The sequence below is a fragment of the Drosophila subpulchrella genome, chromosome 2R (assembly GCF_014743375.2).
Source record: "Drosophila subpulchrella strain 33 F10 #4 breed RU33 chromosome 2R, RU_Dsub_v1.1 Primary Assembly, whole genome shotgun sequence".
Classification (NCBI taxonomy): domain Eukaryota; kingdom Metazoa; phylum Arthropoda; class Insecta; order Diptera; family Drosophilidae; genus Drosophila; species Drosophila subpulchrella.
This window is the reverse complement of record NC_050611.1, coordinates 2654271-2667903: the sequence shown is the minus strand read 5'-3', so window position 1 is coordinate 2667903 and position 13633 is coordinate 2654271. Positions and strand designations below refer to the sequence as shown.

Genomic DNA, 13633 nt, shown 5'->3' with positions numbered 1-13633 from the left:
CTCATAACTTGTTAGGTGTTAGACTCCATCTCTCCACTCTGCTTCGAGGAAGGGACGTTGACTTAGGATCGGGAATTGGGAACCAAGGCATTGGAATCGTTATAACTGAAGCGAGTACTCGATTATGTATAGCCCAGCTAGAGACATTTAATAAGCGCATTGATCAGCGATCGAGTACGCATTTTAGACTTACGTACATTTGTTGAGCATCGTACTAATCTGTAATATTGATATAGGATCTACAACTTATCGAACCGGTGGAAGCCAGTTTAAATTAAATTTAAACGTATTGTTAAAGCCACACCTAGGTAAATTACTTATAAAACTGTTGTATTATTACGTATGTGTTAGATCGGTAATTATGTGTCGAGGATTTCTTTGAATAAGCTGGCATATTACGTATCTTATAAGCAAACAGTTCGAATGACGTGTAATATTTGAAGAGCAAACTACTTTCGGGAAAAATGGGTAAAACGTAATTAGCTAAACCAAACCAACACGTAAGAAAATACATTGCATAATGATGCATAATAGTTAGGATTAAGCGAAGCGTATCGGCGAATATCACGATCTTTTACCTTCATTAAACTACCAAGCGAACTATTCGAAAACCAAAATCAAAACTCTACGAAAACTTTAAGCCGACATCATTACCTAGTTACTAAGTGTTTGCAGATCTGTCTATCTTTAAATACAAAATACCAATAGTAATAAAGCATATCTCATTGACGCCATACTTGGCAATAATTCGAATAGACACCCACACAATTTACTATCTAAAATTTGCCAAAGGCGATTGCTCTTATTTGTTGCAACTTAATTTTTTCCTTTCGGTTCATACAAATTGGCGCGCATTTTTAAAAGAATTATTGCCGGGTATGCGGGTCGAATTTTGGGGATTTTCGCTAAGCAAACAGCATAAGTTAAACTAACGAGATTACTATAAAATTCATTGGCTGCAATTTAAATAAAAATTCAACTTTCATGCAAGAAAGAAGGGGCCGTGTTTTATTTCTAACTCTATGGGATCGATTAGTAAAAAATTAAAATACATTTATTTAAGCTGTTTTTTTGAAATTTTGAGAATGTAATGATTTTTGCTTACTTAACTTGTAGAAAAAAGGTGTAAGGCCAGGTTGGAGCCAGATTTTTGACTTAACTTTCGACTATAATTTTTTACAAGTGATTTGATCAAAGACCTTTATAGTTTTAAACAAGTTAAGAACAATTGATAAAATAAACAAAGCTTGGAGTGCATTTGAGTAAGGGTGTATTGATTTTCTAAACTATAAACAATTCGTTATCTTCAGGGAATTTCGTAATTAACTTGTTTAAAAGCTACATTTATTCCAAATTTGAAAAGCGCGGCTTATTCTACGGCGTTGCCAGCTCAAATTGTATGCTAAGCTTTACAATCGATAGCCGTCTGTCAACATTTTATCGTTACCTATCGATAGTTGGGCGCCAAACATATTTATTCGAAAATCAACCAGAATTCTACGAGTATTATACAGTGCTGAAATAAATTGTAAGCGCTATAATTACTCTCACAGTACTACTGTGTTATAAGAAACAGAAAGCTTATCTTTTGAATAGGAAATATTAAACATTTTCTGCTTGCATAATAATTATAAAGCAGAATAAATCCAGGCAGCTAGCAATTTCTTAAGTAAATATACGGCCATAAAATTAAATAATGCACTTTCATTTATTATCTTACGCTTACAAATACATACAAAAATACAATCATTTGGAGCTATTCATAAAATATTGTACAGGGCAATGCAGCGGAATGGAAATTAGGGAAAAATGCTGATGGCAGTATCCAAGGATACTATTTTCCTTGGCTAACAAGCTTATTTACAGCGGCCAACTACTGGGGATGGTAATCTCTATCCATTAGGATATCAAGTCGGCGATGTAGGTGAAGAGATCGTCCGGGAAGTTGCATTGGTCCAAGTCCCTGCCCAAGGCAAAGTATCTCTTCCGGAGGAGATGGGCAGCCGCTTTGGGTTGACGGGCGCGGGTGAATACGCCCTTTTTATTGCCGCCCACGCGGGTATAGCCTGAATTTAAAAATATTTTTATAAATTGAATAATTAAAAAGACTATCAGATTAAAAATGACTCACTTTGAGCTGTCTTGAAGTCGGCAAAGTTCCACACAAACTCGCCAATAAACCATCCTTTCTTGCGCAGCTCGTCAAAGGCCTTGAAATGACGGGAAAACACCTCTGTCTGGAATTCCTCCGACCACACGTAAGCTGGTTGCTAAAAGAACAATAAGATAGCATTTATAGATTACCTAAATTTTTTGAAATAATATATTCATTAAACAATCTAATAATAATAGTTAATATTTATATATGTTTTTAAATCTTCTAATGTGACATTTTATGCTAAATAATATTATGATGGTATCTTGTTAATTATAATCTTGAAGAAAGATCAGAGCTTATTAGACCAATTTCTTTGATTTTCTTTATCTGTGTATCTTTGTGTAACTATTAAACCTGAAATTGCATTGTTAAGGGTTAATATATTTTACATTCACAAGATTTATAATTGAAATATTTTTAATAAAAATTCTCCCAAGTAACATTCTGTAGATACCCATTTTCAGATTAAATTAATCCACTTCCATGATAACTTACCATATGCAAACCCTCCAGGGTATCCGCTCCATACTCAGACATGATAATGGGTTTGTTATATTGTTTGTTCCAGGCGGTGGCCTCATCGATCACGTTCTGGGTAACCATATCCAGGCGGCCGGTGTTTGAATACCAGGCATTGTAGCGATTGAAGCTGATAATGTCCAAAGAGCGTCCCTGAGAAGGAAAACTATATAAGAAAGGATCCGTAATGATGTTGTGGTTAACATACCGCCTTGTCCTGGGTGTGGGGGACAGCAATGGCAGCCGTAATGGGTCGGGAACTATCCAACGAGCGTGTGAAATTGGCCACCAATCTAGAATGATTTAGTACCACATAAGTCACTGGAAGATCAATACCTAGTTCAAGGATACCCACTCGAAGTACGAGTCCGCACTCATGCTGCCAGTTCGGGGTTCATTGGCAATGGACCACATCACTACACTCGGATGATTGCGATCCCTATGGATGAGCTGTTCCAGCGACGATTTATGCTTGCCCAGCAGCTCCTGGCTGAAGTTTCTAAAAAACGAGAACAACAGCTTCAGTAAGAATTCCTCCGAGGAGTGGGAATGACTCAACTCTGTATCCACACTGGGACACTCGTCGATGATCATGATTCCGTGCTCATCCGCAAATTGCATGGACTCCTCGGAATAGGGATAATGGGAGGTGCGGTACGCATTCGCTCCAATCCATTTAAGCAGGTTGAAATCCCGAACCATCACGGCATTATCTAGACCTTTGCCCCTGATATCCGCATCTTCGTGTCGCCCAAATCCACGGAAATAAACGGGCTTGCCGTTGATTAGGAACTGCTTTTTGTTCCAACTCAAAGTGCGTATGCCCACTTTGAGCCGATAGACATCCAGGAGCTCCTCGTTGGTCGCCAGCAGTTTGATCTCCAGCTCGTACAGGTAACCGGGTTCCGGATGCATTAGGTACGGCCACCACGGTTTTACCTGGTTCACTTGCAACGTGCCTCCCAGTTTCCCGTCCGAAGTTGCATTGGCCACCAATTTGCCTTCCTTGTCGTACAGGTTGGCCTGAATTTGCAGGACATTATCCGCCTCGTTGGCTGCGCTTCCATTCACACTAACGCTATAAAAGACCTCGCCAACTGTAATTGAGAGGGTTATTATTAGTACAGAGATCTTGAGAGGTTACTAATCGAATCAAGAAAGAACCATTCAAGAGATTTCGGTGGATTCCCTGATAATGAGCACTAAAATCTTACCACTGGCATCCCCCGAAAGGTTTGTGGTGACCTCAACCTCCTCGATAAAAGTGCGTGGCGTGGTGTACAGATGCACGCTCCTGTGGATCCCCGCATAGTTGAAGAAGTCGAAGGAGTAGCTCTGCACAATGGTCATCCCTCCATCGTTGGGCACTTCCGTGATCCTGCCCTGCGGCACAGTCGTCTGGATCAGAGCGTTGTCGCACATCACTGTAATCCGGTTCTCGGCCCCGTAGTTCAGGAGATCCGTCACCTCAGCCTCGAAGGGCAGGTGACCCATCTCGTGCTTCACTACCTTCTGACCATTGATCCACTGAAATAATAATATATAGTAAATTTCTTAGAGATTCACCAAGGTAAACTATTTAAAAATCCAAAATATTGAACCATCTTCCGAAAATTTATTAAATATGTGTAACAAATACTTTTACCCACCACATAAGCCTCATAATGCACACTGCCGAACCTCAGCCAGATCCTCTGGTCCTTTGCCCAGGAGCGGGGCACAAAGAACTTCCGGTCGTACCACACGGTGCCCACGTGGTCCCTCAAGTTATCCGTGGTTATGTCGTTATAGGAGGCGGGCACTGGCATCGGGATCGTCGGCCTGCTCTGGCTCAGCTCTTTGGCATACCACTCATCCCGCACTCCCTGCGTGGGATTCGCCTGGTCGGACCTCACAAAGTTCCAGATGCCGTCCAGAGATCGCACCTCCCGCGTCTCCGATTCCCTGGGATATAGCATTCCACGCGTTTGGGGCACCTCCTTGTTGACCAAGATCAGGGCTATGGAGAAGTGCAGGACGTAAAGGCCGGTGACCAGGGAGAAGAAGGACAAAGCTGCGGATACATAGATACACGGGGTGTCACAGAGGATTAAGATATTATACAAACATCGGTCTGAACATAACACACCGATAATGGGTGTGATAATTTTGCCTATCACAAATTTACACCTCCTGATAAGCGGAAAAACGCGATTATACAGAGACATGCGCGTGGTAAGTGGGAGAATTGGGAAATATTGAACTTGATCAGACATTTTCGCTACTAAAATAATTGTCTGTGAATTTTTGTCAAAGAGTGCCAGAATAATACGTGCAATACGAGCAAAATACGAGTGAAGCTAGCCCTACAGAGTTTATGAATTGTATCATTGATTGTCATTGGCTGATAAGCCCATAGTAAAAATAAACATAAAAGATAGTATTGCAAAACCAATATATTTATACCCGTTACTCGTAGAAAGGGTATACTAGATATGTCGGAAAGTATGTAACAGATAGAAGTAAGCCTTTCCAACCCCATTAAGTATATAAATTCTTGATCAGGATCACTAGGCTAGTCGATCTAGCCATGCCCGTCTGTCCGTTTGTCCAACTGTCCGTATGAACGCTGATATCTCGAAAACTTTAAGAGCTAGAGTTTTGGGACTTCGCATGTAAATTCTTGGGCTTCCTGTGCAGTAGTTTGTTTCAGCAGGGTAAAAACTTAAATGAGCGTTTGTTTTTATTATAAATACCTATCTACATGCCAAAAATGATTGAAATCGGAAAGTCATTAAAAAGTTATAACCAAATAATAATCAATATTTTGCAATTCAATCGAGATTTCACACCACATGCAAATAAACGTTATCACTAATACACCACCATGCCACTAGGGGCGCTATAGGCTAGTTGGCGCTGTAGGCCAAGGGGCGCTACAGAAGAAGAAGATAGGTGGCGCTATTGACTAGATGTGTTAGTGAAAAAAGCAGAGCTTCTTTAAGCATATCTCCATCCCTGTCGCACTCCCTTCAGCTAGGTAACAGGTATCTAATAGTCAACGCCATCGACAATAGCGTGCTCTCTTGTTTTAAAGTAAAGGATTACGAAAATGTGCGATAGTCAGAAGTTTGTCAAGAAGGGGTTTTTCGAAGGAGCCTCAATAAACTCCCTAACTCGGGTTTTACACCAACACATACAAAACTTTCTGGCAGTAGCGGTTATCGACTTTAAGTCAATAATATTCAGGAAAAATTTTATTTGCGCAAGATAAGCTTATATGGTGTTCGCTTTTTTAGCTCAATGTAACAACTTGGCTATACGCTAAAGTTGAGCTCCCTGATTTAAAAAATGCCACTCGAAATTGGTTGCATGGTGTCAATTTTTTGTACTTGTAAAAATGTTTTTAGCCTGTTTTTGGGCCTATTTAACTTTGTACACATTTTTGTGTTATTAGAACGCTTTTCGATTTTTGTTACACAACATATAGTTCCATTAGCTAATATTGTTGCTAACGCCCGACAATATTAAAAAACTTGGTAAACTTAAAGAGACAAAGACATACATTCCGAACAAGTTCGCCTTCGTGTAGCATTTTGTCGATTTTATTTTGTAAACTGGTGTAATTACATTTGTTCTGCATGTCAATTCCCAACATTCTAGCTCTTATACATAGTTTACGAGATCTCAGCGTTCATACGGACAGACGGACATGGCTAGTGATCCTGATCAAGATTATACAAATTTCTAACGGGTTTTAAATACAAAAAAAAATAAACAAAAGTTTATAAATGAAATGCTTTAAACATCCCGCAGTCATAAAAATAATATTGATGTCTGCCCTGTGCCCACTGTTCTTTGACCAACTTCCCTGTTGCCTTTGAATTCATTATTTTCTTTTTCTTGCAAAACTTAAAAGACGATGTACAAATTTGTTATTGACCAGGGATTTACGCAATGGTAAATAAACCGACTTTAAAATGTATGGTAGTTCCTCACGTAACTCCGGAGAAAAAAAGGAAGAACGCTATAGTCGAGTACCTCGACTATCAGATACCCGTTACTCAGCTTAAGGGACCAAAGGGAAATGGAGATATGCAAGCAGCAAAGCGAGATTGAAATGCGCCACCTACCGGCGGTAGGTAGATTAAAGCGTTATGGGCGTTAGAGTGGGCGTGGCAATTTTTTGGATCAATCGTTAGGTATTGACCAGACCAATACATTTCAGTTAAAATTTTTTATCTAGCATGAAAATTGTGGGCGCCACAGGTTTGGGCGGTTTGTGGGCGTTAGAGTGGGCGTGACATATTCGCGTAACAAACTTGCGCTGCGTACAAGGCTACGGCATCTAAATCTGAGATCCCAATTCTCTATCTTTGATAGTTTCCGAGATATTCACGTTCATATCATATGATTCATTTATACGATTTTTTGAAGTTTGTGGGCGTTAGAGTGGGCGTGGCAACATTTTTTAAGGTCAGTCGATATATATAATTATCGTATGCCTTTTAAAATAAAAAAAAAAATCTTAAATAACTCTTATCTGATGCTTTTCTGTTCTTATTCGTAAATACCGACAACGAATATTAAAAAAACTTCATTGAACAAAATCAATTTTAGATAAGCTACTGAGTGTAAAAATCATTTATAGGTTTTTCCAAAAACAACAATTCTACGCATATCTTATCGGCCTTCTGATGTTGTGTTCCCGCATATCAGCTTTTTTATTACCCAGAATAAAAAAAGCTCTCCAATGTTAACAGTTCGTTAACTGAAAGTACCGCAAGTCCGCGAAATTCATACTCACTTGGACAATGGTTTTATCCGGTTTTCAAAGTCGGCGGGCGAAACGAAACGGAACGAAGAGAATCGAATGAAAGGGAAACGGAAATGAAATCGGAATTGGAATCTTTACTATTTCGTATTAACAGCGACAACAACACGATCAGGACAATGAGAAAAACAAAGAGCGAACAATGCGAACGAGCGGCACAAAGCAAAAGGGCGAAACCGGAGAACTGAGCTTTCAAGGTGCTCAGTGAAAAGCTTTCACTCTCTCCCAGAAAAACAACTACAACTACGGATTCAGATTCAGATACATTTACAATAGTGTGTCATCGTTCTCTGCTCAAATTTCGTTTTTGTTTTTGTCTTTATTCATGTTTCGCTTCAGTTTTGTTTTTGTTTCGGCTTTTGTTTTGGTTTTATTATTATGCAAATGTCGGACGCATTGTTCGGCACTTTGTTTTGCTAGTTAAACACGTTTTCCAAGAGGCAAAAATAAACGGAACGAACATTTCAGAAACCGCCACAATCCCATAATACGCATGCAGGCGAGAAAACACCGAGAACTTGGCCCGTTCTCTCACGTTCACTGGCCGCCCGGAAACTACTTCCTACGTTTATTTATCGCATCTTGTTTTACCCCACTAACTCAGCTGTCTAATCGCAAAAGCTGACTGTTGGAGAGAACGTAAAAGCTCAAAGGAAAGCTCCTCGGAAGTGCAACGGTCGATGTCACAGATCGATAAGATTCGATTGGTTTATAGCCCGGTAATATCCAAATTAAAATTTAGTTCATATTTCAAGATTATTTTTATATTTTTATGATTATCTTTATATTATATTTTATGATTATATGAACTAAATTCGAATTTGGATATTAAATATTAAATATTTATTCTGCATACAAACAAAAGATAATGAATATCAATTTAATATTATGTAACTATATAAATATAAAATTGTTTTAAAATTGTTTAAAATTAATTTCGGTGCCTACTTCTCCATTCATGTACTAGGCTTAAAGAGTTCTACAGATATACTACAGTCATAAACTGCGGTTGAGACTGATTTTTCAAAAGTATGTCAGAATAATATTATTAATGTCCACTTGATATTTGTAGTACAGTGTTGTTTTGATATGAATAATATAAAATTGATATAAATTATAGCAAATGGACATAAAAGAAAATTGTTGTCTGTGCATAAACGGAAAGGAATTGTATTAAGAAATATATTATTTTCTTATTCACAAAAATTAAATGAAACATTCTGTAAACATTATCTGTTTCTATTTGTAATGCCTTCTATTAATAAGTTTTTCTAAAATAAATAATATTAGTCAATCATTAAAACTTATGAAACATTATGACAGTAATATGTATATCGGGGGTGACGCAGAAATCGCAGAACGCCCATTCAACGTGGGTTTCATATGTGCATCAATATATATTTTCCATGACAGAGCTGAAGCGACTTCTGTGATTTCCCCTCTGTATTTCAGAAATCACCACTACCATATACAGTAGTATATATTATATGGTTTATAAATCTATGACACACTCTAAAAATTTCTGGTAAGTCAGTCTTCTTTATAGATGATCTTGCTTGACGAAACATAAGATAATTAGCATATTAAAATAACATGCAGTTCGTAGATAAACATGCTTCGAACGCAAGCATGCTAACTTGCTCTAGATATTGATTTGTAATCTTACCAATCGCAAGTAAAGATAATCCGCCCATTCCTCAATCAATTCGAATATTTAAAACTGCTGAGGTTCGTAAATAACTACACGTGCTCATTGTTTATTTCAATTCAGAACAAAATATCGTTCTGTTTTTATCTGGTTTGATTCATTCCGTTGACTTCCTGTTAAAATCAGCTTAGTTGTGGATAAAAACTAGATTTTAATGCCCTTTCTAAATGGTTAGAAACTATGACTATTTTTCAACTGATAAATTTATTTAAAAATGCAACTTGATTTAAGTGAAAATCTGTTTCACAAAGGTTAAGTGCCATTTTGAAAGAATGGAGTGATCAAATTATTTATTATTCAGAGTAAACAATTGATGTTGACTTGTTTTTAAAAAATATTTCAAACAATACGAGGTTTTGGTTTTAGTAAAAAACTGTCTTAAAATGTTTAAATGTTATAAATTTTTTATTTCTATTTATTATTTATCTGTTTTATTATTATTTTTTTCATTATTTTATTTTATCTGTTATATTCACTCCATTGACTTCCTGTTAAATTGATATTTCCAAAGTTATTTTAAACTAACGATCCAATTCACCAAGTAAAATTCGAGAAAAAATGTAACCAAAATGATTATTATTTTGCTACTGGTTGATTTAGTCAATCCAATGGCGAAAGGGGACATAACTGATGATTATATTGCTTGCACAAATAATGTTGCGTTGTTTTTCGTGAAACATGATAACCAATCTAAGTTTTGCTTTAAATTATGCATGTAAGCCATCGATTTTTCTTAACTTATTGTTATAGTTTAGCACAAAAACAAAGTTAATAACATAAAATAATATTTAAAATTAGCATTTCTTTTAACTTTTTATTCCTTGGTAATTGAATTGTTCTGTTTAAGTAATTATTTGAATGGCGAACGCTTCTATAGGTTAATTTTTCACTTTGAATGATTTATTCGATTCCCAATGGGGACACTCGGCTTACACATGGCGATTGGCTATCACTATCCTGCTGCGATTCGACACCCACTTCTACTGCTCACCGAAATCAACTGAGGTTGCACTTGCGCCGCTTGGGGCTTTTAAGGCCCCAGGCCCCAGGCCCCCAGCGAAACTCCAGATATTAAAATGCCCGGCACAGCGGGCGATGCACCGTTACGCACTGAATTACCGCTCGAATGGAGGGCAGCAGACGCACCACACCGACCGAGCCTATCCGCGCTGGAACACACATTTATCCAGAACCGGAGCAGGGCCAAGTGGTGGGGCCACTGCGATGTGCTTACCCCAAATTTCATATTTGCGACACGTGAGACGGATCTTCAAATGCATGTCAACTGCCCGGAGATTTCAGATCCCAACTATCCGCGCGTACTTGTTCGCCGGAGAGAGCCGGTTTCTTGCGGCTACGTTCAGCGCTGCACGATAACTGAATCCGACTAGGAATCGGATTCGGAATACGAGTCCGGATCCGCGGAAGCCCATGGCGGATGTGCCATTAGTGGGCAAGGCAATTGCGACCGCTTGCGACTTGCCAGCGGCAAAGGTCGAAGGGTTGGGGGTTAAGGGGTTTAGGCGGCCTGGGGGTGAGGGTTGGGGGGGTGGCTATAGGAAGACACGCACCGCCACTGCACTGAATGTGCCCCTAATTAAGCCCACCCCCTGACCACCTCTCACCCCGATGAGCCACAGCCGAAGCCGATGCCCAAGCCGCTTGTTCCAAATCCGAAGCACTCGTCATTCGGGGTCAACGAATCGAGCCGCAGCTACAGTCCAGCTTCTAAATTTTAATTTATTGTTGCAAGTTGTAATACAATCTAAGTAAATAAACAATGAATCACAATCAAATTGGAAATTTCCAATCGTTATCTTCTAAATTTGTTTAAAAAACACATTGCCTTGTTGCTTAATTTCTAAATTTACAACAAGGCAATGTGTTTTTTGAAAAATTTAGGAGATAACGATTGGAAATTTTCAATTTGATTGTGATTCTTTTTTTCTAAATATACAACAATACAATTGTAAATCCCCAATCCTTATCTTCTAAACTTTTTAAATAAACCACAGAAATCTAACAAAAGTACATTCAAAAACAAGACTAAATCATTTTAAAAAGTTACACCCGGTAGACAAATTTTATTGAACTAAAACGTCGCATATTACCGCCAAATTTTCTCATTCGTATTCAATGATAACGTAGTATATAAAACCTCATAAAAATGCAAAACATTGTGTTAAGATCAATATGCTTTAATCACGTTAGGCACGCTTGACTGTACGGACTAAGAGAAGTCGGAGGTCTGGGAGGAAGGGACTAAGTTTCAATTATGTGTTGCTGGCCTGGTCTCGAAGTGGAGTTTAATTAGTCTTGATTGGGAACGAAATGCGGAAGTTCTTACTCCCCTAGAAATACATAGGTTGACATACATTGATGGGTTAGCTGGTAATCCAATTGCGAATATGAAATATTCCATAGTATATTTAGAAAGTATAGCTTGATTTGGATTCCAAAGATAATGTAAACAAAATAAGGACGATATTTTTTATGCATCTATAGTACATTTTATGAGCACACCCCATCAAAAACAAATAAGCTTCACACCATGGGTCCAAACAAAGGTTATCATAAACTCAGAAGATTAGAACGTCACTATAAATACTTTTGCCCTCATCACTAGATTTGTTAAAAAGACAATTTGTATTAGAAAGGAGGGGTATTTTTCTGCGAGGGTAAAGACCTTTAAACAAAGAACACATATTTGCGACTTGATATCTAATCATATCACCTTGACAGACTTCCAAAGCCGATACAATTTAAGAATTTAACTATCTGTAGAAAGTGTAATATATTATTGAAACTCCAAGTTACATTCGTCAAATAACCAAATATAGATTAAAATACATTTATTTTAAATTGAATTGCTCAAATAATGAAAATCGATACAGTAACTTAAACTAAACATAATACGCCAAAAGTATTATCCTAAAATCTATGACTATCCACTGTTAAATTATAAACAATGATAGCCCACTAAATATCGCACCTACAAGTGTTAATAGGGTATAGATGGAATGTACCCACGCCTATTGCCATTTTCCTTTCGTTTGGCTTTCACTTTCAAGGCCCGGCCCACAAAAGCAGGCCTAAAGCAAAGAAAAGAATCAATGGGCGACCGAAGAAAGTGAAAATGTCACCGACAGTAAATATAAATAAAGGAGTTTACCCATTTTCGAATATTCCGTGCAGGATTCCGGACGATGATGGATGTGTCTGTGAGGTTGTAATTAAACTCCGGGGCAGTTTTGTGCACTTAGGAACTATTCGATGGTAATTAAAGCCCGACCACTACTGGTTAAGACTTAGCAGTCATTTCGCGGCTATTTATAATCGTTTTAAGCGTTCTGCCGGTAATTAAATAAACAAACTAAATGATAACCGCAATACGAAACCGGCGCACCGCTGATTTAAATGCGACTAAAATCACGAGCACTGTGAGCCAAGTCGAGTTCAAACTCAGACTGTTGCGAAGCTTTTAATTTACTGTTAAATATAAGCTGTAGGTTCGCTGCAAATAGCAGCGCATGAGAGAACGGTTTGCTCAAATTTGATGTCCCCATTGGGCGGTAATTTCAAAAAGCGCAACGATTACTAGGAAAATAATAACAGAAATGAACTCTACTAAGATTTCTAAGAATCAAAATAAAAACAACAGATCCAGCTATATTCGATGGTTCGCCTATCAGATACCTCTTGCTTATCTAAGGGGAGTGCGAAGAAGATGGAGATATGCATGAAGCAAAGCGACTGTTCCCAAGATTGCACACCAAAAATCAAAGATTTTTTCGTATTAGTATTCATAAAACATTCAACTATAAAAAGGACAGTAAATGGAATTTTTTAGAGGGTACACGTGTAAATAGTCCCTCAAATTACATTTAAATTATTAATATAAACTGAAAAATCATCAAATCTGAATCAATATTTTATGTTTTTTCTGCTTAAACCACCCTCGTTAAATGTTATGGGTTCCGAAAACTACGTCGCGCAAAATAATACATTATTCTCGGAAACTTGAACGCCAATGTACACACATATGAACATACATATATAATTCCTTAATAAAAAATACATCATTGTTCGCCCCAATTTAATAAACAAATACTTAATTTTTCATCATTCAAAAATTTAATTATAATACTAATCTAATAATCTAATCTATAATACTAAACTAAATTATCTAAGTCGCTTCCATTGAACTCTTAATTATAATAATAACTTGATAAAATTAAATACAAAGAAGAGAAAACACTTTAGTCGGTGGTACATACACGTTGGATACACGTTACTCACCTTAAGGGAGTGCGAGGGAGATGGAGATATGCATGCAGCAAACCGGCTGTTTCCAAGATTGCACACCACACAAATTCGCCTAGCGTCTATTTAATTATTTGCCTATAACTTTGTAATAAATGGTCCGATTTGATAA

General features: G+C 37.7%; 1 protein-coding gene across 5 annotated transcripts; it reads right to left on the bottom strand.

Annotated features, from left to right (window-relative positions):
• Nucleotides 1-1689: 1689 nt before the first annotated feature.
• On the bottom strand, nt 1690-12636 carry LOC119551327 (beta-glucuronidase). Of its 5 annotated transcripts, none has more exons than XM_037860622.1 (9): nt 12371-12636; nt 4327-4730; nt 3892-4204; nt 3237-3774; nt 3033-3176; nt 2886-2970; nt 2654-2830; nt 2132-2270; nt 1690-2066 (listed from the first exon to the last, which is right to left on the bottom strand). In XM_037860622.1, exons 1-9 carry the CDS (start codon nt 12372-12374, stop codon nt 1900-1902), a joined length of 1971 nt encoding a protein of 656 aa, XP_037716550.1. In that variant the 5' UTR covers nt 12375-12636; the 3' UTR covers nt 1690-1899. The 5 variants fall into 5 exon arrangements, with proteins under 5 accessions (XP_037716550.1, XP_037716549.1, XP_037716552.1 ...); XM_037860621.1 differs by lacking the exon at nt 12371-12636 and adding an exon at nt 10433-10570; XM_037860624.1 differs by lacking the exon at nt 12371-12636 and adding an exon at nt 10132-10148.
• Nucleotides 12637-13633: the final 997 nt, after the last annotated feature.

Excerpts from the sequence above, each read along its gene's own strand:
- LOC119551327 (XM_037860621.1), bottom strand. The coding sequence starts at position 10,478 with ATGCATTTGAAGATCCGTCTCACGTGTCGCAAATATGAAATTTGGG. Across the intron at positions 4,731-10,432 it reads TCGCAAATATGAAATTTGGG|CTTTGTCCTTCTTCTCCCTG; the intron begins GTAAGCACATCG and ends ATGTATCCGCAG. Across the intron at positions 2,271-2,653 it reads CCCTGGAGGGTTTGCATATG|CAACCAGCTTACGTGTGGTC; the intron begins GTAAGTTATCAT and ends TTGTTCTTTTAG.